Source organism: Pyrgilauda ruficollis, unplaced genomic scaffold (genome assembly GCF_017590135.1).
Source record: "Pyrgilauda ruficollis isolate IOZ18807 unplaced genomic scaffold, ASM1759013v1 scaffold79, whole genome shotgun sequence".
Lineage (NCBI taxonomy): Eukaryota > Metazoa > Chordata > Aves > Passeriformes > Passeridae > Pyrgilauda > Pyrgilauda ruficollis.
Window position 1 is genome coordinate 2,313,056 of NW_024529821.1, and position 26,405 is coordinate 2,339,460.

Sequence of the window (26,405 nt, forward strand, 5' to 3'; positions counted from 1 at the left end):
GCTCCTGACAGAGCTAGTCTATTGATTTTCTGAGAGGCAAACAAATGGAAATGCAGCATCACACCAGGGCCAAGCCAGCAGCGCAGCACCAGGCAGCAGTGACAGCGTGGCTCTGCCCTTCCTTGCATCAGCCTGGGTGCTCTCCAGAGCACAGCTGATTTCCTGCTTCAGGTGGGGAGAAGCATTGATCACCCGGGTGAGACTGACATTGGAGTGCAGCTGTTGGGGTGCACAGCTGGGGCCAGCCTGGCCTGCAGCACCCTGTGCAGCATGAACTGGCCCCCAGGAGGACATCCAGAGCAAGAACTGCTCCTGGGGAGTCACAGAACCTGCAGGACTCTGTTAATGTTCATGTGTTCTTTAAAATTTTTTTTTTTTATACATGGTAATATGTATAAAATACATATTACCATGTATAAAAGTGCCTCAAACAATCCTTGAGTTTGCAGTATTTGTTAACATAGCTGGAGTACTGGAATATCACTTCTGCTGTACCATAAAAAAACTGCAGGACTGACACGGGAGGCAAATTATTCTCAGCATAACGATGAACCCAAAACAAGTAAAGGAAAATGTCAAAATAATTATAAAATGGGTCAACATTAAGGGTGTAAACCGTTAAGCATCTACTTATTTAACATTTCAAGACTGGATCTCAGTACAGCCACGGCATTCTGTGGCATCTCCAGATTTCAATTACATCCCTGGACAAATGGCTTTCCAAGAATTAAGAAAAATCACATGAGTTATCACAGGCCAAGTTTCAGACTAAAAGATTTCTCAGTAAGAAATCTCCAGCTACAGGCCCTTCAGCTGGGGGCTTAGAGGATAAACACTGACAATGAACTCAACATTGCTAACGCTGCTGAAAACCGTGTCTCTTGGCCTGCAGTGGAGAAGTGACATGCTGTTACAGAACATCTCCCTCAAATCTACTGTCTTTTCTATTTTTAAGCAAGCAGGTTTCTATTTAAAACTGCCACCTTACAGACTTCCTTAAAGCCATCTGCTGGTTTATTAGTCTGTGACAACAAAGTTTCAATCTCTGAATGTAATTAAGTGAAATCCCAGGGACAATTTAGTTGCCTGACCTTTCATTAAGAATAGCAGCATGGTAGCACTACTCAAGAAATGAAGAATTGGGACCTTTATAAACCTTTATTAAACTGTCCTCTACCTTGCCACTCCTCACTTTTCAAAAAAGAACTTACGTAAAAAAATGCCAAACAAACCAATAAAACAGAGAGAGCACAAGATAACTGCTTTGATATATTTTGAGCCAACCAGAATGTTTGTCATCTATTGATCTGCATCTATTTCTGAGGTCTGCCTGGTGTCTTAGCTGTCATCCCTCACTGTATCAGACTGGAAGGAAATGAGAATTTTAGAGTCCTTAAATCATTCAGCTTTTCCACTGCAGTTCCAATAAGGGCTTGTCCTAGAGAGCATGCCTAAAAATGAACAGAACTCTGTAATGTGCTGAAAATATACTTTTATTTTCCATTCTTATGCTTGATCAACTAAACAGGTTTAGGTTGGGCTAAAAAAAGAGAAACTGTTAAAAAAATCATAATCACTCTTAAAGGAGCAGACCACAAATGCAAAGGATGTATTAATGTTTTTTTTGTTATTCCTTGCACAATCTACTTCTAATTATCACACATAATTGCATGCAATTACTTGTAGCCAAAGGTAAAGAATCAATCCAGTGGTTTCCATGGAAAGCTACAGCTTTCATCTGCAGCTGAACTCAGCTGAATTTCTTGTCACTCCTGGGTACCTGCCCCACCAGCCAGGGCAATGTGTCAATCCCTGGGACAGCTATCATCCTTTGTCCTTCTTTTCTTTGGAAAAAACCCTGATGGTTCAGCAGCATCAGGAAGCCTTGGGCTACCTAGGAGGGTAAATGGAAAACTATTACCATTATGTACTTCAAAAATAACAAGAGAGTAATTTTCTCCTAATAGTAGAAATTATGCTGGATTAATCTCCCTCCTGGAAACTAGCAAGCTCCAGGTATCTTGGCTTTCTCTCTTTTACAAACTCTGGCGTATAAAAGGCCAATACTTGGCATCCTTCAGTCAGTAGCTGAAAAAATGTATTCACGTTTCAAAAGGTGTGCACAGACCAGATGCACAATGGCTTTGACCTGAACAACGCTCGGTTAACCACGGCTGGCAGGACAGCTGAAAGCCAGAGCCAGGGGCTTGTTAACATTTGGCTGCCTGTTGTGGCACCAAAACCCCTTCACACAATGTGCCAAAAAGTGGGGAGGGATGGTGAGAACAGGAAGGGAAAATGTGGTTTGGAGACAGCACCCAAAACACCCAAGCTGGATTTTTATGACATGGGATAAGCAGGGAGCATACCCAAGACAGCAAAATTGCCAGCACTGTTGTATAGTTTATACTTTTTATGATTTAGAGGGAGATTTTCCATTGAAGTACCCACAATTTACCTGGAAACTTGTTAGGTGTTCCACAAATCAAATTACTTCAACTTTATATAATTTCTGGAACCAGCAGGAGGGAATTCGAGTTGGTGGGGAAGCATTAGTGAAAAGAATAGGATCCAAGCCCAAGAGCCAAGAAAGCCCAGGGAGTGGGAAGGGCCCTATTTCCTACCTTTACATATGAATGCAAGTGTTAAAACACAGTTTAGGCAGAGGGGAGAAAGGGAATGTAGGGGAGGTGCTGGTTTAGGATCAAAGGCTGGGGCTAGATTGAAGTAGTTGCTGGAGACAGTGGGTGAGAGGGCTCAGCCCCACGGAGTTCAGCTGCATTCCTGCCCCATGCCCAGAGCCCCACGGACAGGAGAAGATGGAACCGGAGCTCTCCCTGCCCCCTTCCCTTGCGTCACCTCATTTCTAGTTCTGTACTCAACACCTGCGCTCTCTGCTGTACCTGCACCAACCTGGAAGTATTCTTCTTGTCTGCCATTGAAAGATTTCCATTCCAAAGGATGTGGAAAACCACAGACTGAGCCAAAGCCCCCATCCTGCCCGCCAGGGTTCTCAGACCAGAAGTGGGGAGGGGATTTGGGGGCGCTGCCCTGTGTGCCCCCACCACAAGGACTGTTATCTCTAAGTCATTAGGCCTGGCAAAACCCATCGTCTGGCAGGGGCAGGCAAGTGATCCCTCCCCATGAGCTCTGCCAGAGCAGTGTCTGAGCCCGCAGAACCATCGTGGGAGGCTGCCTAGTGCAGATGCAGCACAGTACCAGCCTCAGATGAGGGGGGTGAAGCACCACTGGCTCCAGTTTCTGTGGTGCCAGGTGCCCAGCCCCAGGAAAACGTGCCTGCAATATCAGTTCTGAGCACAATGCATGTTTTAGTCAGCTGCAGAAAAGCCAGGGAGTTGGAGGAGGTATTAGCTTACACCAGCAGCCCCCAGTTTTCACCAGCTCAAGCCCATCCATCATGCAAGTAACCTACTGTGAGCAAAGGCCCCACCTTTTTATTTCCCAACGTTTCTCTCCTTCAACAGGGACTGTTTACAAGTGTATGGACTGACAGGACATGGGGCAATGGCTTCAGATGGACAGAGGGCAGGTTTAGACTTGGTATTAGGAAGAAACTCTTTACTGTGAGGATGGCAAGGCATTGGAACAGATTGCTCAGAGGAACTCTGGATAACCCATCCCTGGCAGTGTTTAAGGCCAGGTTGGATGAAGCTCTGGTCCAGTGGGAGGTGTCCCTGCCATGGCAAGGGGGTTGGAATGAGATGATGTTTAAGATCCCTTCCAACCCACACCACCCTATGATTCAGGATTTATTAAGAGTGAGTGACCACACTCAGCCTGAATAAAATGCTTTATGGCAAGAGCAGAATACACTGAAGGGAAAGGAACATGACACTGAACACCACCACCAGTTCTCCAGCAGAGTTTAGCCTGGGAAGGAGGAAAGTGTCATCTGCCAGCAGCTTGACTGTTGAAGAGCTGCTTTGAAAGCTCAGCTATAGTAACTGTGGTGCTCTGGGACAGCCACAGCCTCTGAGTGAGTCTGCTGTCTCTTTTAAATTAGCACGTCTCCATGAACATCTCAGGATTTTATGTTACACTCCTAGAGAACTATCATTGCCTTGAACCCAAGAGGGATGAAGTATCACAGGACAGTGTAACAAAACTAATAATCCCTAGGAGATGGAGACTTTCATGTTAACCAAGTGCAGGACTGTGAAAGGAAGAGCCTGAATCTCCTCTGCCCTCTTTCACTTCTTCTGTCTCTGTTGAAATTTCTGTCTGATGCCCCATCACTGCCCAAAATATTTGCACAGCAGGCACCCTCCTGCTTGCCCTGGTTCCTCAGATTTGGTACTTCAGTGCCTTGCCTGAATGCACTCCTGAAAATACACACCAAAAAGACGAGAAAAAACAAGAACAGCAAACCCGCAGCCAGCATGTTAAACAGAGGTGCAGACTGGAGTGTGCAACTGGGGACCCAAGGGAAACACCTGCTTGGACATCCTCAGTTTTGGCTTCTTTGGGAGGGTGAACAATCCTTTTGTTCACACACCTGGTTTGTCACACCCCAAACTGCTGCAGAACAGTGGCATGGAAGGAACCTGCCACCCCCTCAGCAGCATGTGACATCCTATCATACCCGTAACTGAGTTAATACCAAACAAATCTCAGTCTTGTGTTGCTTTGATTTTGTAAGACTTTGTTAAACCTTCTGATGTTTACATTCTTTCAACAAACTTTCTCACACACAGTTCTGTAAATAACTTATGTTTTGCATTCTTTCATGGAGGTGGAGAGAATTGATAGACCCTTGGTCTGTCCAGTGGCATTTGAGAGGTGGCACTGTCACCCTCCAATCCACTGTCACCTTTGGAAAACTATAAATGTTGGAGTCAGAAAATAAAGGTTCTTCTTTTTTGTTCTCCTCGAGAGCAGCAGTGTCTGTGTCATCATTTCGTGCCTTATCACAACAGTCTTGCACAGCTGACAAAGAGTTTGCACTGAGAGACAGAACCACTCCTGTTTACAGCATCAGGACATGTTATACAAATTCAAGCAAGCTTGGAGTCAGCAGAATTGTCTAACCTTGCTATGTAAGAATCCTCTGCTTCGCAGCTCAAATGAAATAAAAGCCAAAGCAAGCAAATTAAACGACATCCAGTAATTGCCATGCTCCTGTTCAGAAGATCCCAGGGACAAGGGAATGAAGGTGACACCTACGATGATGCTCAGTGATGTTTCTTTGAAAACTGGCATGTGACATGGAGGAGAGCTGCCCATTGATTAGAAGAGGCTCATGGGCTCAACTAGACTCCAGCACATTTAGCAGTCAATAGTGCCAACGGACAAGCAATGAAAAATACACTTGGATTAGTTCTAATGCAGCTGATTACATGGGGCCAGTATTCGCACAGCTGAAACAAGCTCCCCACACTCTCTTCTTGTCCCCTACACTGCTTGACACCTTTTTGCCCAGGAATGAGGGCAACCCAAATCAGAAGTAGATGCCCCAGTTCACCAGCAAATGCCCGAAGTACAGCACAATCTTTCTCCAGCCGCCCTCTCTTTGGAGCGTGGGCATAGCAAATCCAGATGACTTCATGCACAGAGCATCCTTTAGTGGCAGCTTCCATTACCCTGGGTTTTTATCTTCAAGGCCTACCAAGCTGCATCCCTGCCCACCAACCACCCCTGTTCCTGGGAATGTGTATTCCACTTCCATCCCACACATGAGAAGCCATCAGCTGGCAGATCATATGGACACAGCTCATGCCTGTTCTGCCAGCAAAGACACTGGTCTGCAGAGCAATTCAAGTCTTGTCACTGCCCAGAGGCAATATTGTCAGGTTGATATCACAGCTGGAGTGCCATGAACAGATATTCCTCCTGTGCTTTTTCAAAACACCCAACACAGCTGCATCCACAGCTGTACAGATGGTTGTGCCAAGGGCAGGCAAAGCAGTTTCAGTACTGCAGGGTGGGACACCAGAACACTCTCCTAATGTTTCAAGCATGACTGGGGTAACTCTTTGGGGTAGAAGCCACAAATTTGCTTCTAAGAGATGGGCTGCTGTATGTTGTGGCTCCCCATTTATACTGAGATTTGTCTTGGTGTAGTCCTGGGGTGCACATGTTGGCCCTGCTCTGCCTTCACGATAAACCTGCAGTGCCCTGTGTGAGACAGAAAGTTGGCAGCCTCATTTTAAATCACTTCTGGGTTTGATTTCATCAGTGTTTTTCCAGATTTTTATTTATGCCTTGTAAAATTTTCCAGAAAGCAGAAAATCTGTTCAGTCAGGTCACATTGTGAAGGATATGCCAGTTTGTCCCTCCACAAGTCATCATGACATACTCCCCCTTGTCCCATTCTTCTCTGCCAAAAGGAACTCAAGAATATTTTGATTTAAGGAATTAAAAATAGAGAGGAATTAAATATATATAATAAATACATATTTTAAAATTCCTATACTTTAAAATACATAGGAATTAAAAAATCTCCTACTACCAATATTGTCCAAGTGGAAAAGATAACACACTGTGGGACTCCTGAAAACACACAGCCAACTCCTTCATAGTGATCAAAAAGAAAAACCCATACTCTTGTTAGCAGCTGCTGTCCCACTGTGGCCTCGTGACTGCTGGCCCATCTCTCACAGATCTCAGTGAGACACCCCATAATATGAACCCATGAACATCTCCCACCCAGCAGCATATCAGGTGGATCCCTGGACGAACATACTGCACTACTCATGAGCTGAAAGCACTGTATGGATTAAAATTCCTTCTTTTCTGGGTCAAGAGAGACGCTGCAATGCCCCACGAGGCAGCACAAGCCATACACAGAATATCCACATTCCAGACACGACCCTGGCACAGCACATGGCTGCAGGTTTGCATGATGGCAAAACAATGTGAGAAGTCCTCGTGGATGTTGAGCATATATATATATATATATATACACACACACACATTGAATTGGCTCAAGTTCCTCTGAAACATCATCTTCCATAGTGAAGGATGGGCCTAAGAGGCAAGACTTCAGAAGGTGAGGAGCAATAGCATGTATTTATTTTTTCAGTCATCTCTATCCTAAGTTCAATGTTTGGGCATAAACATCGTGTGTTTTCCAGGACAAAATTTCAAGGAAAAAACAGGCAATAAAACCTGTACTCCAAAGTCTCATCTCACAACTCATGTAAAAATTTTAAAAGGGCAACAGACAGGGCAACAGCACCTTAAAACAATCCTATTTGTAAAAATGCGTATTTTATGAGCAATGCAGCCTGCAGGTTACTATAGCAGCCAGATCCATCACCTAGGTGACCAAGCACCAGTGATATCAACATTAACCTATCCCCACACACAACCTCACATCGTGCCCATTAGCAGCCTTCCATTTCTTGGAAGTTTCTCTTCATACCAACAGATGGACAGCAGCAGAGCATATGGACAGTCTGCAGGAGGGGTGAGCTCTCCTCACAGCACCAGCCTGCCTTGCTAAGGAGGATTATTTCTGACAGCACCACCTGTGGTAGTGCTGGGCACTTAAGGCAATGAACATCTGATTTACTACCAGAATAAGTAGCAACTTGCCTGAAAGCTCTTTGGAAAAGCTTCTGATGGCCAAAGAGTCCACTGAACATAGCAGAGGGTCTGAAGCATAAATCCACCCAAAACAGAGAGAATGTGTGGAGGCATTGGCAAGGTCTTCCCCCAAAGAACCATGACTTTTGGGAAGCCAAACTTTCAACAAGAAATAACAAATCCAATGAAGTCCCCAATCAATACCTTACCTATTCCATGGAAATTATCTGTTCCAAACGAGGCCAAATAAGATGTTTCTCTAATGTTCCACTGATGCTGTTTAATTCTGGGTATCTGAGGAACACTCCTGAGTAGAGACATGTTTGTTTACAACCAAGCAACACATCACTGATTATAGGGACAGATTCAACTCCAGACTCCTGGAAAATACTGACTTTTTTCCCTAACAATGTTACATAATTGGTAGCCTCTGTAGTCTAAAGGGGTTTTGGTTGCTTGGGCTAAAGAAATTAAATGGAATTAAGATTTTTTTCCCCCCTTTTGTTAAAGGCTGCTTTTATATCCCATTGAAAAATTACCTGAGACAGAAATCTCTTTTCCTGCACTTTGATAAACAGGGATGACTCATTATTTCCCCATTTTGCTTTAAATATCCTGCCATCCTTGCGGTTTGCTTCATTCAGCTATTCTCTCAGCTTCATACAGCACCTGCTGTAAAGACACAAGAAGTCCTCTGTGGTTCTTGTGCCCTTTCAGGGCATCCCCTTATCAAGAGAGCACTCTGACCTTTACACATCCCTCACTTTACTTACCCAGCAGGCACTCGCACCCCTCAAGACAGCCTTTCTTTGATCACCACTTCCTAGACATCAGGAGACTACATTATCTTGGCAGAGCCAAAAAAAGTCTTACCTTTCCAAGCCTTTACCCTCACTGAAGCACACTCAGATTTGGGGCTGCAGTTTAAATTTCTGAAGTAGATTGAGCTGTTACAGATTCATTGACACTTCAGGAGGTGGGGAAACTTCTTCAGTCGTATTTGTTTGAAACCTAATTGTTTGCTTCCTTGTCTTTTGCCCATCTTTCACCACCTATTGCCCCCTGTTCCTTGTGCTCAGTAAAGACAGTGGTATCCTTTACCTGCTTATCCATGCACAGGTTGAGTAAAGACCATTAGAAGCCAAACCCTTTGTAGTCCTGGAGAACAAAAGAATAACTGTCTTCCTGATAAAGCCAGTTTTCGTCTCTGTCTGTCACTGGCTGATGATGGGATAACACCAGCAAAAGAAACAAGATCAAAGTCATAGTGCTGGATCTGAGAAGATAAAAGAAAAAATTTCAGAAAGAAAGGAACATTGGGCAGGTGAGAGAAATAAGAAATGCATTTCTGCAGCAAAGGATATTTTACACTGAGGCTAGACAAGGGCAGAAGATTCTAGGGAAAAACAGGGCCTCTGTGTTCCACGGAAGACATCTACTGGGGCCTGAAAGAGTCAACCTCAACACAGAGAACACTTGAGCAGTGGAAAACAAAAAAATAGGAGCATAGAAACGAATAAATGTTTTATTGTTAGCTGAGAACTGTACATTCTTTGTTGTTGACAGATGCAGCTTGAATTTTGCAGAGCTTTTGTATCTGCTTGCTTCCCTCATGAAATGCCCTTCAGAGGTGATCCAGGAGTGTCCAGGGGCTCCCACCCTGTCCCTGAAGAGGCTGGAGCTGCCTGGGGGGCTGAGGCTCAGCCTCAGTACAGGAGCCAAAGCCCAGACTCTGTAAGAGGAGGACATGCCTGCCTTGATTTGCTGATGTCAGATAGGGAACAGTGTGACCTGGAAACTTGCAGATGGACTAGCAAGGTGAACAGAACACATGGATGCAGTCAACTGCTCAAGAAGCTCTCCCTGTTTTTTGTCTGTGAATTATATCAAATAATGTTTATTTAGTTCATATCCTTAGCAGTCCTCTTCAGAGGACTGGGCAAGGTCAGGATGCCTTTCAGGACAACTGGGTACCTTTAATGAATAACTGCACTTTAAGCAGTGAATTTAATTAAAATGCATCACTACACTGGAGAAAATATCCAGCCCTTGTGACACTGTGCAATAGTGCACTCAGTGTAGAGATACAAGATAAACAAGGAACGCTCCAACCTTGCCTATCATCCTGCATGACTTAACTTCCTATTACTTTTTACCTTTTTTATTTCTCAATTCCTAGTTACATTTATATATTTAGAAAAGATAACCGGCTATGTGAACTTTGCAGAAGTGCCAGCAGCTGCTCAGGTGGAAATCTTGCCACGATGAGGTTGCAAGCATGCTCAACTGTGCAGAAAGGAAACTTCCTTCATGAAACATCGAAACATCGTTGGTCTTTCCTGCAGGAGCAATGGAATGCTCAATTGTTTCCAACTCAATGCCTCTCAGAAACTAAATGGGTCCTAAATGCTGCAATCCCGGTTTGACTTTCACTTTTATCACTCTCAAAACCAAGAGTGCAGCAGGAGAAGGCAGTAGGATTTTGTCTGTTGTTGCAAAGCGCAAAGAGCAGCCCAAAATGGCACCTGAGAGCCAGGAATGTAAAGCTTCCTCTTTTGTATCAGACAAACAAGAGAAATGATGTTATTAATCTGTTTCTGTGTGGGGAAGGCTCACACTAGAGAAAACCCAAAAAACCAGGCAAGAACTGCTTGAAGAGATCATGAAAGGAGACCTTCACAGGCAGAGGGCAAAGAACCTTTGGATTACTTTCTTCCCTTTTTATACTGCATAGAGGACATGAAAGAGGCTTTTCAGTATTTCTTTCTTATTCCAAAAGGATTTTTTTTGTTCCTCCTTCTGTTTTACATTAAAAATTCAAGTCTTGCCTTGAATAGAAGGCTCTGAGGCAAACAGCATCAAAGACATGCACAAGTCAGGATCAAGTACATTGGTAAGGACACTTGATTAGTGCCCATCTTGCACTGGATTCTTAAGGTTACAGATAAAAGTCAATAAATTTGAAGATTCAAAAACCAAACCAAATCTAGTTCAGCTGCAACAAATACTTTTAGAATAGTAAAAAATTAACATCTTTAAATTACTAATGGTTTAGCTTTACAAAAAAATAAATTATATGCTCCCAAAAATTAACAGTTGTTTGGGCAGAAGAAACCTATCCTTCATACTCAAAGTGAAATTAGTGATAAATAAAAATAGTGATAAATAAAGTGCCTTTTCATTGCCTTTGTGTGGTGGTGAATAGGGTCTAAGTTACCTTCTGAAACAGACTTGTATCCCACACCCCTTTTCTGCTGAAGGGAAAAATACTTTCTCAGCCAGCTGGCCTCTTTTCTGAGTAGGAAAGCAGCAGCAGAGCTGTTGGAGAAGGACTGGAGACTATTTCTTGTGCAACAACAGGACAAACTCCAAGTCTGTTGTACCTACAAAATGCCAGATGATTTTCTCCATTGCTTGTAGGAGCAGGAAACCTCTCAGACCCTTGAGTGGTGAAACTATCTGCTAAAAACATAAAAATACAAAATAAAAGCATCTTGTAACACAAGCACGTTGGATTTGGAAGTCAGCAAGAGGAAGCAGAGATGGTGCATCTGATGACATTTTCCCAGTTTCTTTCTCAGGGTAGAAGAACTGAAGTGTTACTGTAACACTTTTTCCCTGTTCTGCATATGTGGTTTTGGTGGATTGCTTGCTGAATATTGAGTTAGGGATGCTGAGAGCCTGCTTGTGTTCTCCAATTCCTGTGGCTATGTTGCCCTAGTCAGAATTAAATGATACATTACACCCTGAGTCACCCTCTGCTAATGCCTGCTAGATGTTTTCTGGCATCAAGGTTTAGAATTGGAGCTCATTGGAAATTTTCCACAGGGGAGATTTTCTGTTTCTGAGAAAACAGGAATTTTCCATGAGGGAAAAAAAAAAAAAAAGTAAGTTGTTTCTGCCAAAAAAATTTGAAAAGGTTTGTTTGCAAAGAGGATCAAAAGATAGTATTTCATTTTGAATTGACTTGGACTAACCAAACTGCTCAATGCCCCAGGTGATCCACGTGAATTTTGGATACTTTCTGGTGGAGCCCAGCCTCAGACAAAGAGGGGGCTGTGACTGCAATTTTCAGACGGCCCCGTGTGGCTGCTGATTTCTGACAGCCATGAGTGTCACAGGTGCCTGCTGGGCAGGGCAGGGCAGGGCTGGGGTCACAATCCCCCAGTGACACAGCAGGGTTACAGCAGTCCCATGCAGGATCTCCAGCAGTGAGACACAGACCCAGACAGGCTCTCCAGTGAGGGAGGAGGCACTTCCCAGTAACTCCCAGATGCTTTCTGAGCTAGCATTTCCACCTCCACATCCCTTCTTCTCTGCTGGAACCACTTCCTCCACGCTTCCATCCCTGGTCCCTACCAGCTCCCATTCTCTTTCCTCACCCCTCATATCCCAGGTGCCACTCAGTGCCACAGCTGCTGCCCCTCAGCAGCTCCACACTGGCAGTCACTGCTGTTGTCACCTCCCTGCCTGGCTGCCCTCACCCCACACAGAAGGCACAAACTCTGCCCATCACATGTGTGGAGTCCAGGGGCCACCTCCATGCTGCTTCCCACCAGGAACTTCAATGGGAGACAAATCCATTGATGCTCTCCAGCCCTTTGCCCCTTCAGCAGAAGTTTCTCCTACAGCTGAAAATGCTCCCAAAGCTTGGTTTTCATTTATTTTTTTTTGTTTTAAAACAAAACCACACAACCTCTCATACTTGTGTAAAAGGAGGCCCCTGCTCTGCCCTCCCAATACCCATCAGGAATGCCCTGAGATCTGGAGTCTCTGGACTGTCAAGCCAGCAATCTTCTTTTCCTGTTTCAATGTGCTCTGACTCAGGCCACAATATGCAGATAAACACCAAGGAAACAGATCCCAGACCTGAAACTGATGTCATCATGAACAACCAGTGCGTGGCCTGGATCTGGTTCTGTGACTTTGCTGCTGATGGGGCGAAAAGGAATGGAAAATTGCCCACTTTGGAGTCTTCTCTGAAGTGTGGAGAACCTCAAAGCAGAGCTACCAGTACTCTGTCTGGGTAGAACCTTCTCACTTACCTTCTGCCTCCAGAAGTTAAAGGCCACACACCAAGATAAGGACAGTCAAATTAGTATCTTCTGGCTGTCACTGGACTTTTGTCCCTTGGTCTATGAATTCCTTTCTTCATTCCCCTTCAAATAAAGCAAAACCTCCCTGTACCATGAATGTAACCCTGCAGACCCCTCAGAAGCAGACCACACGTGCAGCATGTGGAAGGACCTGAAGGAAGCAGAGCTTTTGGGCAGCACTTATTATTTGCAGCCTTCAGACAGCTCTGAGCTGTGCCAGAGGGTAAGGCTGGAGAGGTGTGCACATGTTGGCAGAAAACCAGCCTCTATCAAGCAGCAGGTAACAGTGACACAGCTGTCACCCCCCAGTGCTCTCCAAGGGAGGCTGCAGGGCAGTCCTGAGAACAGCCCTTGTGCCAGGCCATGAAGCCGCTGTTTGGGGAACTCTTGGAGCTCCTTTGTCCCTCTGCTGTACCAACAAATACCAACACTCTTGGATTTGCCATTGCCTTTTCTCTCCCTGAGAGTGCTGATAATCAGGCAGACAGCACTGCAGGGAAGCAAGGTCTGGCTGATGCACTGGTGCTGCACGGAACCTGCAAGGGTCAGGCTGAACAGGGGGACTCCCACGAGGGGCAGAGGTCACTGTGACACTGTCACTCCTGGTGGCAGCACGGGGCATCCAACAGCTGCAGCACAAAGTCCCTCAGAACTAATGGGCTGAGAGCAGAGGAACCAGTGAGGTATCTCTGCTGCACGCCGTGTCACAGGGTGACAGTGGCAGTGTCTGACCCTGCCAGCTGGCCTGACATGGGGGAAGACTGTCCCAGCCACCACCTACAGCCCAGGAGGGACAGGACAGGCTGCAAATCTCACTGACAGAGCCCATCCCTGCCCCCAGACACCCAGAGCTTAGTGTTCATACAAACAGGGTGGCATCCTGAAAGCAGAGGCTCCTAAAGCACTGGCTGCTTCATAAATCTGTTACCAGCTGCAGGTACAGCTGTGTGGGGGTGTGGAGAGCACCTGGCTTCCTAACACTGGCTGCCAACCACACACCAAAGGCCTCAGAGCACAGGTCACTCTGGTCACACTGTGCCACTGCTGCTCCCATCCCTCTCCACATCCCCGTGTACCAGCCAGTGCTGAGCCCCACATGTGCAGTACCTGGGATCCACTCTCACTCTATTCTCTATTTTCTGATAATATACAAATAGTATTTCCTATAGGAGATCATGTTAACTGCAGCAATGATAATGGATGGTAAACTCTTTACACCCAGAATAAAAATGATCAGGCAAATGACTATACTTCTTACATGCAATTACAGAATAGTTCCTCAAAAACACAAAGAGCCCCCTGAAAAATGAGCTGAAAAGACAACTGGCAGAAATCAGAAGGGAAGGGCAAGAGTGAAAGATGTGATTTGCCAAGAGGATTGGGATTTTCTAAGTGTAGAATCAGACTCAGGAAGAGAGAGATTAACTAACAGAAGTGCAGAAAATATCCTTTATGGACTTGGAAGCTGAGAAGCAAGGAGTGGGAGCACCAAAAGAGCTAAAGAAGATTTAAACCATCCTACATCCCCAGAGCAGAAACAGCTCATGAGGCTGAGCACACACCTGAGTCAAGGACAGGTAACACAAAGCTGCTCCTCTGCTGTGCCACCACAGCTCTGCTGCAGAGCTGCATCTTTCCTCAACCTGTGCTCCACTGGCCAGCCATGCTCCAGGCTCTTTTTCCTCCAGGTTTTAAGCTGATCTGTGGCATGAGACAAGAGCCATCAGGTCAGCCAGCAGCCTGCACAGCACAGGGCAGCTGGAGCACAACCTCCTCCTCCTGGGGGCTGGCAGAGCCTCCACAGCTGGTGGGATGAGCCAAACCCACAGGCCACACAATCATGTGGCACCTGGGCTCTCACCTGCCTGACAGGTGTTTTTCAAAACTAGAGACTACTGCTCATTGTGAAAAACCATCAGGCATTGCACTGATCAATGCAATCATTATCGACTCCTAGGTTTGGCACACCTTTATTAGTAAAATAAGACTTTCTTTTTGAAACTGGAATGTCTAAAATTGACAATAACTCACTGTAGCCATGAATTTAGTCTACCTGAATTTTCCCATAGGAACCTTAGAGCAGAGCACCCCACAAATGTGACACCAAATGCGCACTGCACTCATGTGTTACTAATTACCAACCTGCCATGCACAGTCAAGGGAAATTTAATTTACACCGGTCAAGGCTGACAGAAATAGCATTGCTCAGAAGAAACATTCAGCTAAAAGAAATAACTCATAACTTAATGCTCTCTTAGAAGTTTCTGCACAAAAATTTAAATTATCCCAATGTTAGCTTTCAGGTTACTCTTGTATCAGAGACATAAAGGGAAAACCTTTTAGAATTGCAAAGCAGCAGTAAGGAACGACTTATGTTGTATTTTAATATTTTCATTTTTGTCACTATGTCTCTCCCCTTCCACCTGCAGGTTTCACCCAAACTTGGTGAACACACAAGCCAAAGACTGGCATTAGAAATGTGTGAGCTGTGTTCCTGCTCCCCAAATAACACCAAGAAGCAAGAACACTTTCAGCATCTGCCCATCATAGCTTGTTCACATTTTGGTCCTTGTCAAGTACCTGGTTTTTATATTAGATAAACTGAAACCAAAATTCCAAGCCTGCCTGTATACTGTGTAGCATATTACATATATTGCATTCTGATGGCCTTGAATCTAGGATGGCAAGAAAAATCACCTTTTAAATTATGTGATAGAGATTTTCAAGCTATTGACAAGCTCCAGTGTACTCATCTCACTTTTCCATAGGTCTGTAACTATCCCTGCTGTGTCTGCTTTATCTGTGCTTTTTGTCCTTCTAGAACATCCCTCTGAGATGATTTACAGCCAAGACTCAGCCCTCATCTGCAGCTCTGTGTGTTGTAAGGGTTCCTCAAACCTGCAGCATGTGCAGCATCACCAACTTCAGCCCAAAGGATTTGCCCACTGAAGAAACATGAAAACCCCGCTCTGCCCATACACTGGGTTTGTGGGACTGTTCTCCTAATTCAAGACACAACTGCTAGGGAAAAGTATGTTTCAGAAGAGGAGTATTACTGTAAACCCTTAAATGCTGTTTCCATGTAATTTGGATATTAGCTGGCACAACCCAGCACTCTGTAATTCCAGAGATGGAAGGTGAGGAAATTCAGCAGCTGCAATGTGAAGTTTTATAGCCAGGTGAATCTTTGCACCTTTTACTCTCTCCAGACTGTATTTCTCAATCTGTCTAGGTACCCAGAAACCTGAATTACAGTCTGATTTCTCAAACTGTCACTTTTTCTTTTAATTCCACACAATCTGAAGATGCTGTTAAAGACCTGAGGCCAAGAGCTTGCCTGGCTCGTATCTCAGTTGTTTAAACTGTTCAACACTGTACGCCTTATTTAGATGCCCTGAATTATAGTTACAAAGATTTATTTATTAATGTTGCAATATAGAACATTCTTAAGCTTAAAACAGGTCTAACAAACCTATACAGCTTTTATTCCTGTTTTATGCTCAAATAAACGCAAACCTAATCCTTCCTTCAAGTCTCTGAATAACACTAAGCATATTAAATTCAACATCATGAAATTCATATTAAGTTCAACATCTCTGAATTGTAGAACCTTGTTAAGCAACACTCACATTTTTATTACCCTGAGTTTCTCCTTGGTGGGATGTGAAGCACATTCCCAAAGGCTGCCACAAGAGGAAGAAAGAACTCTTAATGGGATCCTCCATGACAGCTCAGTGCAAGGAATTTGCTAGGGAAGAAGTGGAAAAACACCTATTGATGATTTAATTTCAAGCAAGGAGAATCAGACAACTGCAGTCATTTACCTTGTTTTTTTCTAAACATATCCCACTAAAACATATCTAAATTGTATCTTTGTATTACTGCACACTGTTTATGTTCCCTCATTCCAAACATGCCCTCTTGGTAAATTCTGCAGTGCTGCCAGCATTAGGAACACCTGAGGCCACTGTCACCTCCAGCTGTGGAACACCCTCCTTTGGTGCACAGAATCCTGTACACTGGAATTACACAGCCCCACACAGCACAGCTGGAAAACCCTCCTGCAATGGAAAACCTTTAGCCTTAAGGGTCCCTTTATGGAAAGTAGAGGGTGTCAGTTCTGGCAGGGCGTTTCTGAACAAGGAAATAAAATATCCTTACTTGTGCAAATCAGAATTTCCCACAGGAGCCCTCTGAAAAAGAGCTTGCCTTTGTTTCCTGTTCTGAACACAATACACTCACCAGAAATCTAAGCTGGCTGAACAACTTGGGTTTTGTGGTGGTGCATCAACAGATATTTCAAAACAGGAAGCAGAACACAGGAGCACAGAATGGTCTGGGTTGGAAGGGACTTTGAAGATCATCTCATTCCAGCCCCCCACATGGGCAGGGACTCCTTCCATTAGTCCAGGTTGCTCAGGGCTCCATCCAGGGATGAGGCATCCAGAACTTCTCTGGGCAACCTGTACCACAGCCTCACCACCCTTACAGTAAAAATTTCTTCCTACTATCTAATCCAAAGCTGCCCTCTTTCAGTTTAAAGCTATTCCCCTTTGTCCTGTCACTCCATGCTCTTGCAAGTGTCCCTCTCCATCATTCTCCTCTCAGGAAATAGTCAATTTCCTTCAAAGAATGCAATATATTGATGCATACCACTGCTCCCTCCTTTCAGCTTTTTTCCAGCTGAAAGGTTGTGATTTTTGGGATGTTTTGACCTGCCTCTAGTCACATGGGATTTGAACTGGATCTGCCCTGGTACACTTGCAAATATAGATGACATGTGTCAGAAACAACTCTTCACAGGTTCAGTGTGCTCAGATTAAGCTGGACACTGATTTACAGAGGTAACATGTAAAAGAACAAGGTAATGTTTTCCTCATTATGATACTAACCCATCACTTTGAATTGCAATGTGCTGGAAAGCTAAAAGGAACAGCACTTAAAACTGCCTGACAAAGGCAAAACCTTTGGAGAAAGGAATACAGATGTATCAGAGAAATAACCACAAAGGTGACAGAAAATAAAGGCACTGCACCCAAAGAGATGGCACCAGTGAACAGCCATGGGAAGAAAAGCAGCACAGACAGGGAAATAATTCAACACAGCAACCAGCAAAAGTCTAAAAGGGGGGAAAAGGGGAAGAAGCAGAAGGAAAGCTGAAGTTGCCTGCAGGGAATGAGCTTGCAGGCCATGAACAGAGGGAGACTTACTGACAGCAGCTTTGTCCCACAGGGATCCCCCAGCTCCAAGGACAGCTCAGGGTCCTGGAGGTGCCAGCTCAGAGGGCAGCTCCTGCTCATCAGCTCTGTGGAGAAAGCAAATTGTAACAAGTCAGGGAAACACCTCCTTGCATTTAGAGTGCTTCCTCCCACCAGGGCTGTTTCAAACATCTTGTCAAGTGCCCGACTTGTCCACCCAATTAAAATTTGCCATTTGTCTGACTATCTGTACTAATTACTCCTTCCCCCTGCAATCTGGGATCTTCCTGTCTGTGAGGAAGAGAAATGCCAACATTTTCTACAGAGGCTCAAACAGGTGTGGTCTCTAGTGGGGGCTATCAAAGACCAAATATTTCTGTCTGCAAAGTAATTATGTTCCTGAAGGGCAACTTCTTGTTCAGGAATGTTGCTGAACAAAACCACCGGCAGAACCTGCACCAAAAGCTCCTGAATGTTGTTTAAAACACAACACTCTCCTGATGTTTGCCACACTGCATCAGCTGGGGCAAACACGTTACCTGTGACAGCAGCTCCAGAGGCTGTGAGGAGACGCCGGTGACCAATTACAGACTCAGCTCCTGAAAATCAGAGAAAAGGGAAGGACCAAAAATTTATCAACCAACCCTACCAGATCCTGCCTCCAGCCACGACGCAGGAAACAGCATCTCCTCTTTGCCCTAGCCAAAAAGAAATAGAATCAGCTATAATAATACAACAAAGCAAGGGAGGCTACCAACAATGAATTAAAATTGATTGCATCTTCAATACAGCACTTTATCTTACTTCTTTTAAAATGTTTGTGCAAGCCAGAGTTTCTCATGACTTAAAATTATTTCATATTTAAAAGGAAGAAAGCTGAGGTAATAAGGGAGACCTGATACACATCCACAAGAAAGTGATCCTCTACAGTAATACAGTAAAGAACACACATTTTTCTTCAAAATTTTATTTTAATTTAAATTATGGGGCCAGCCAGATTTTTTGGGTACGAAACATTTTCCTCAGGAGAAATGAAATGCTACCACGGAAATAGAATTACAATTGTATACATCTCTTATTATTAAAAAAAAAAAAGCAAAAAGAAAAAAAAAGGCAAAAAAAAAAGAGCTTGCATTTAAATATGCTTTAGTAATACCCTTAAGCCTTCAAGCAGATAAGAAACCACTTCCAGAACAAGTTTTTTAATATGAACAGCACATCGAAGGAGCTTTAATTTAAATACAACTTCTTTTCGAAAGCCAACATTCAAATGTTTCCACATATTAAAAAAGTCACCATAGCCATTGATTCCAAGGCCTACTATAGAGAAACCTCTATCCCAGTCCAAATGTTTTCACTTCTTTACACATAGAAATCTTTAGCATGTCTACATCTTTCTGAAGAGGAAGCCTTACATGTTATGGTGAGTAACTTGACAAATAATGTTTCCTCCACTCAGCTATGATAAACCAAAATCTAACAGACAGTTAGTACTGAGCTACAACACCACCTCATGCCAGCTCTGCCTGGCATCTCTGGGAAGAGTCAGCTACTTTCTTTCCTGTAAACAAAATGATTCTGTTTGCAAAGGACTCGTTAAGAACCTTTAAAAGACCAATTCTAATGTTAAGAGCAGTTTTAACCAACCGAGTGAAAACACTCAATTTTCTGGAGCTCTGGGATTTTCCTTGTGAAGGCTTTCAAATCAGTTCAAACATCACTGATTGTGAAATATTTCAAATGGGAAGAGGACAGGAAGCAAGAAACATTTTCTGTAGCATTCACAATCATTCAGTCATGCAGAATTGGAACTTCCAGACCCCAGTCCATAAGTTTTTGCTTGGTTGTGATCTCAGCGTTACTATATGATGGATAGATACAATTTTAATAACATCATTTAGCTATATTTAGTAGATTCCTTTTGTATGGTCACAGTAACAAAAACATGGTGCAAAATCAGTTGGGTTTTCTGTTTTTATAAATACTGATAGTTTGCAGCAATGAAGAACAAAATCAACAAAAATTAAATCATTTTGTTATCCTAGGACACCTATGAAACTGCTTCTCGAGGTCGGAGGGAATGAAATCACTCAAACAACTATTGTACTGAGTTATTTACTGTAAGAAATGATGCACTGCAGGCTCCCCAGAAGTCAGAGGAATCAATATTAATTTAGCATAATCCTTGCCATTTGCAGAGCTGGTGAGCACAATGCTAGTGTAATTAAATAAGGCCAATATTATCTGGTAAGAATGTAGCAGAAAGGGTTCCAGTTCTCTGTTTCAGTCTACCCTCATTGATGGCACCCCATTAGATACATGAATACAAAGAATTTGTTTGGGTTTGGGTGTTTGTTTCCTTTTAAATGCCGCAGTACTTAAGATTGTTAGATCAGCATTTCCATGTGATCTGAAGTATTCAATTACATATGAGCATTCATTTTGCAAAACTCAATATTAGGTAATAGTTACAGACTAATACAATAACATTCCTCTGCTGTACAAATTAAATCATATTTTAAAGAAATGAGCAGCCTAGGAGTTATATACAAAAGAAACCAGCAAGCATTGTTGAAATGAAATGCAAAATGTCACTGCTAGGTCTACTGTCTGAAATACCTTTGAAGAAAAATAAACAAAAACCCTTAGAACATATTTCCAAGTTTACAAGTCAAGTCTCAAAAAAATCAAATTATGTCCAAAAAAATTCTATAAAGCAGTGAAAGGCATATATACATTTTCCTTATGAACCTTGAGATTCCACTCTTTTAAAAGTTGCTAAGTTTCAATATCAGTTTATTTGCAAGACAACTGTTTATCCCAATAAGCTCACATCTTAGATACATTTCCCCTTTGATTACAAATAAAGCACTGCACATTTTTTTTTTTTTTAAATCAAGGCATATAATCTTATACTATGGTGCCAGGTATGCACAGGTCATGTTGTGCTCATTATCTCAAACAAGGTTAAGTGCAAACATACAGATTTATTCAGATTTGCAAGCATGCAACCTGTTACTTAACTACATGAATACCTTCTCTCCTAGACCAAACTATTATCTATATGTTTGCTTTCACGAACCTAGAATCTTTCTTTTCAGGACTCCTAAAACAAGCAGTGTCTTTGAATTCTGAAATGACACAAATATCAAGAAAGTCCACATTGTGCAAGAAAGCAGCAGCTATGTTTCTCAACTTGGACTAAAAATGAAAAGAGAAAAACAAAAACCGTTCACTGAACAGCAGATTAGCAGTAATGTTCCTCATGAATCGATAAGAGTGCCTGATGCTGAATATCTAACAGCAAATGCTGAATTTGGGTTTAATATTTTAAAGGTTTATTGGAGTTTAAGCTTCTTGCTGTGCTGGTCTCTTCAAATCCCTGATCTGTTTAACTAAATAGGTCTTCTCATCATTAAATTGTTCATCCTCGGTCCTGTCATTCTGAAACTTGCTGAGGAACTCAATAAGTTTGGTCTGGTTCTTTAGAAGGATGTCTAATATAGGCTGTGTCTTGTTAGGATTGGCTACAAACACCTGCAAGAAAATAAAAGACATTGAGCACAACAGCAAGAAACAAAGGTTAAGTTAAAAAAAATTACCTAACAAAATACTGATGATGATCAATTAAAACTATGTTTTAATTATTCCAGTATCCTACCAAAAAACCTGCAATTTTAAAAATAAAATTACTTTTTTTTTTAAATCAGGGCATAAGCTAAATATCAGTACCAAAGTAAATCTAGTCTGTGGGAGGTGACCAGCCACAACAGCCTCTGCAGAAACCACTGAAGACACTTTATGGTTAAATTCTATGGCAAATGCATGTTTTCATACCATGTGCAGCATCTGATGGGAATCTCACACTTCACTGCAAAGTTATAGACCTCAAGTTATAACTCTTAGCTGCCTGTCTGCTGCAGTCAGAAGCCATCTGTCATAATGTTCAAATTACAATTCAGGTGACCTGACTGAAATACTGCTGTCCTTCAGAGATCATGCAGTGTGATAAAACCACTTTAGAACTCCATGATTTTGTATGGAATTGTGCATTCCTCCTTATCTTCATGCATTCAATTCCAGAAGTTTCTGCGAGATGTTACTCTGACAGTCACATGGAAGTCCCTAAATGATTTCTGAATGGTTTTCAAAAGATAACCAAGATATCTATTTGTAAAGATGGATCATAATCAAGCAAACATCAGTGCTCCCTTTATTTAATCACTTAGCAGACACTAAGGTAAGCTCCACTTAGGCTCAGTTAAGCAGTTTACTCAATTAAACAACTTCTGGTCAGATTCCTTCTGTTTCATGGTGGGCTTTTGTAACATACCTTGAACACATGGAAGGCCTCAAATTGAATGTTACGACTCTTGTCTCGTAGAAGGTTCATCATTAGTTTGAGATTTTCAGGTTTACTGATGTACTTTGTCATAATTGTGAAGTTGTGTCTGTCCAGTAACAATTCACCGAGAAGCTGAAGGCAGAAAAGAATGAAAAATGGAAGAACTACTAACAGATTGAATTTGTGTATGAATGCTTTCAGACCCCCTGAAGTGGTGTGGTGCTCTGTGAATGCAGCACCAGTGGTCAGGAGATAAAGCAGCAACAGAACTAAGTGCCCAGACTTCCATGTGCAGGTGCATTTTCCCCATATTTCAACGACACAGTTTCTCCTTTTCCTCAGAAAGTGAAAAATCACACTTATTCCCCCTTGTAATGAATTGTAAAGTCTTTCATTTTTTTCTCCCCCATGACTTCATTATTTTCTCCACTTATACAGAAGCTATTCAGCATAGAAAGAACGCCTTAAAAAAAAAAAAAAAAAAAAAAAAAAAACCAAAAACAAAAAAACCCCAAAAAAACCAAAACCCCAAAAAAAACAGGTTAGTACATCAAATGAAATATTGATTGTTCTTTTGCTACCTAAAGGGTTTAGAAGCATTTTGCTCACAAAGATCACCTTTGCTGCAAGCTCTGCATTACATTTATGTTCACTATTTCTTACCTACTTGAATCAGTATGGTTTTAGGCACATCATGTGTATCTTTGTTAAATTATTTAAATGTAACCAGACTTGTTGAAGGAAACAAAATCAACAAAAATAAAGAAAATTGAGGAGCCATTTTTTCATAGGGAGAGGAATTACTTTGGTCTGTGTTGGACACTGAAATATGTAAGAACTGGACAAAAGAAATTAGCTGATCCCAAGAATTAAAATGCCTGAAGAATGAAAATAAATACTATTCAAGGCTGTTACAGAAGCCATTTCAAAAAAAGTTAACTCACCTTGAAAATAAAGGGAACCTCTCTGCATTTAAGAAGAAAATAAAATTGCCTTACCTTAAGTGACTGTCTCTTTGTCACATAATTTTCTGAATGAAGTAACTTCTCATATTCACTGAAGAACTAAACACAGAATAAAGAGAAGGGTTAGGACTTTTTCAAGCATCATAGGCATCTTCTTCCAAATTATTGCAACAAAGTGGAGAAGAGGCAAATCCCTAACAAAACCAAACAGAATCTGAAACCTCAGTAGGTTCCTGTAAGTCACTACGTTGTCACTACTTAGGCTTTTAAAGCACATACAAAGTTAAACACTGAATAAGCTTTAAAAAAATATGTATTTAATCTTTCAAGAGACTTTAATGTTTAGATCACAGGGCAGTGGAAGCAGTTTCCTCATTATTTCTTATCAAAACAGGCTGTCCAGACCAGCTGAGGCTGCCCCATCTGTCACTATAAGACATGAAATAACATGACGCGGACACGCTTTTTACCTTCTCAAGGTAAAAAAGGGAAGTTTATTTTCTGACTCCAACATTTATAGATTTCCAGAAGTGACAGTGGATTGGAGGGTGAAAGTGCCACCTCTCCAATGACACTGGACAAACCAACAGTCCATCAAATTTCTCCTCCTCCATAAAAGAATGCAAAACAATAAGTTATTTACAGAAAGTGTGTGAGAAAGTTCGTTACAAGAATGTAAACATCAGAAGGCTTAGAAAAAATTAAAAAATCAGGGAGGCAGCCGTCCCTGAGGTGTCCCAGGCCAGGCTGGATGGAGCTGGGAGCAATCTGCTGTCGGTGCCGTGGCAGGGGGTGGAACCAGGGAGTGTTTGAGGGGACAGCTCCCAATTCCCAATTCCCAGGGACACCCTGGAAAGCACGGCACGGGCTCCCTCTGGAGGAGAAGCCAGGCTGGCTCCCCCAGGACCACATTCGGAGTAAGACTGATGTCTTGCACTCACCAGAGCAAATTGATTTTTCAGTTTGTGCAGGGTTTTTTACAAATGCCCGAGTGACCAAGTGGAGTTGCCATTCAGTGTGTCAAAATGGGAGGACATCACCGAGTCAGGCATGACTAAAATAAACATTTACCTTGCACACTCTTTAGGTGTTTGCAACATTGCCAAGTTTTACTATTCATGAGTAGTCTAAGTTTCATGGCTGTAATGTTAAATACAGTTTGACTTTTTTTTTTAGAAATACATTTATCAAAATCTCTTAAAGTTTCAGATATGATTTCACAGCAAGAAGAACTTTCCTTCAAAGCAGATGAAGAGATGAGCTAAGTATCAACTCTGCACCTCTGATTTCTCAGAGCCTCTTAACTGGTTCCCAAACAGTGCCTAAAGCATTATTAAGTAGGTATTTCAGGGCTAAAGCAAGTAGTCAAAAAGGGAATAATAATTTTTGTCTCCTGTTTAAAGCTGAGTCACTCAGAGGAGGTATCTGTGATTTAGTGAACATGCCTGGAGACAAATCTTTAAAAATCAATGTGATTCCAAGTTTGTCAGGTTTGGGGTTTTTGGTTTTTTTTTTTTTAATTGCTTGTGAAGTCTGGGAGTTTTAACCAGAGTAAGATTTAAACATTTAAACGTGGAACTGGTTCCAAATAATCTGTTGAAAGGCAAAAAGGATTTAAGTCATGTAGCTGAAAATGTCAGGATAAATGAAACTCTCTAACATTACTTGTTTTGGCTTTAGCAGGGGGGGAACTGAACCCCAAGTTCAGTTGATTTAATATTGTGTGGAAATCCCCAAAACCAAACCTAAACAAGGAATAAAACAGATTTCTTCAAATAAAATACACAGCACCAGAGAGCTCTAAATATGAAAAGGTGTCTGCTCACCCTATCATAATGTTGTTCCAAAAATTCTGCACTTAACAACTTGTGTCTTGTAAGCAAATCCTGTAAGAAAGCACAAACCCAGTACTGTCACTAAAAATATTTAAACAGCACAAAGACATTCTCACACACGTAAGACATTCAATCCAAAATTCTGCTGTTTCATTAAACACGCTATTTTAGGACCTGAATGCAATTACCTGGACACTGCTCAGGATCTTGGCATCACTTAGGAAAGATCTGTGATGAGTTACTTTAATTCACAGAGAGACAGCCTGTGAAATTATCACTGAAGAGTGCTATTTATGGATCAATGCTATACTCTGCACACAACTACACACAACTGAGGTTAAGACCCACCATTTAATCTTGATTAATATTATACTTCTTGTCCCCATAACTGATTATTTTAGGGACACAAAAACTGGGCCACAGAAAATTTCCCCAGACAAAGCAACAGCATCAGATATCCTCAGGCGGAGCACAGGAGGAGCTGAAGACAGAGACTGGGAGCACACCTGCATTCAGGTAATGCATGATACAGCTTGCTCTCCAGAACAAGATTTTGGGGAGCAGATGTACTGTATGTATGTACAGGTGTGCCTTGCATTCTGAGAAATAAGGAGGAACAATGTCCAGCCCACCCATCCACATCACAGCTATTTTCTTCCCCTCTGCCAAGGCTTGTTTTGCCAAGAACACCACCCACAGCAGTGGGTGCACAAGGCAGAGAAGCACAGAAGTGTCACTGTAGGACACGAAACAACATGACGTGGACTCGCTGCTCTTTCTAAGATAAAAAAGGCTTTTTATTTTCTGACTCTAGCATTTATCAAATTTCTAAAAGTGACAGTAGATTGGAGGGTGAAAGTGCCACCTCTCCAATGACACTGGACAAACCAACAGTCTATCAAATTTCTCCTCCTCCATAAAAGAATGTAACAACAGTAAATTATTTACATAAAGTGTGTAAGAAAGTTCATTACAAGAATGTAAAACAGGCTTAGAAAATCTTTAAAAAAATCCAGACCACACAGAAGCACCAGTACCAAGGCTGAGGGCGTTACCTTGAAGGTGGCGAATGCATCGGACGCGATGTCAAACGTCGACATCTCCACGTATCTGAAGAAGTCGTAGAACTGCTCCGACCACAAGATGATTTTAGCTAGTGGCTCGTGCCGGATGCATTCCCTAAGCATAATCCCACAATTCAGAGCAATTTCTGGAGATTCGTACCTATTCACAAAACCCAGCAAAGATTCTTTAGGAATTTATACATTTAATAAATTTAATTAAATTTATAAACTTTCACAAGTTAGCAATGCAGCACCACATTGCTAATTACAGTGTTCAGTACTATCTAGTAAACAAACCCATAAAAATTAGAGGTACTTATTCCTGCATTAAACTCCATTTTTAAATATTTCTAC

The 26,405-nt window shown here is 42.4% G+C and overlaps 1 protein-coding gene and 1 long non-coding RNA gene across 3 annotated transcripts in view; both read right to left on the minus strand.

Annotated features, from left to right (window-relative positions):
* Positions 1-1,497: 1,497 nt before the first annotated feature.
* LOC121364072 lies at positions 1,498-18,421 on the minus strand. The gene is made up of 3 exons (XR_005956815.1): positions 18,382-18,421; positions 17,855-17,949; positions 1,498-1,894 (listed from the first exon to the last, which is right to left on the minus strand). It is a non-coding gene; the product is annotated as an uncharacterized LOC121364072 (long non-coding RNA).
* A 372-nt stretch (positions 18,422-18,793) lies between these two features.
* Positions 18,794-26,405, minus strand: part of CAB39 (calcium binding protein 39) — a 41,626-nt gene continuing 34,014 nt past the window's right edge. For both annotated transcript variants that reach the window (XM_041486930.1, XM_041486931.1), the window contains 5 exons: positions 26,043-26,211; positions 24,979-25,038; positions 23,186-23,251; positions 22,176-22,319; positions 18,794-21,379 (listed from right to left, as the gene is read on the minus strand). In XM_041486930.1, coding sequence (XP_041342864.1) covers positions 21,191-21,379; positions 22,176-22,319; positions 23,186-23,251; positions 24,979-25,038; positions 26,043-26,211 — 628 coding nt within the window. In that variant the 3' untranslated portion in view covers positions 18,794-21,190. The remainder of the gene's footprint in view (positions 21,380-22,175; positions 22,320-23,185; positions 23,252-24,978; positions 25,039-26,042; positions 26,212-26,405) is intronic.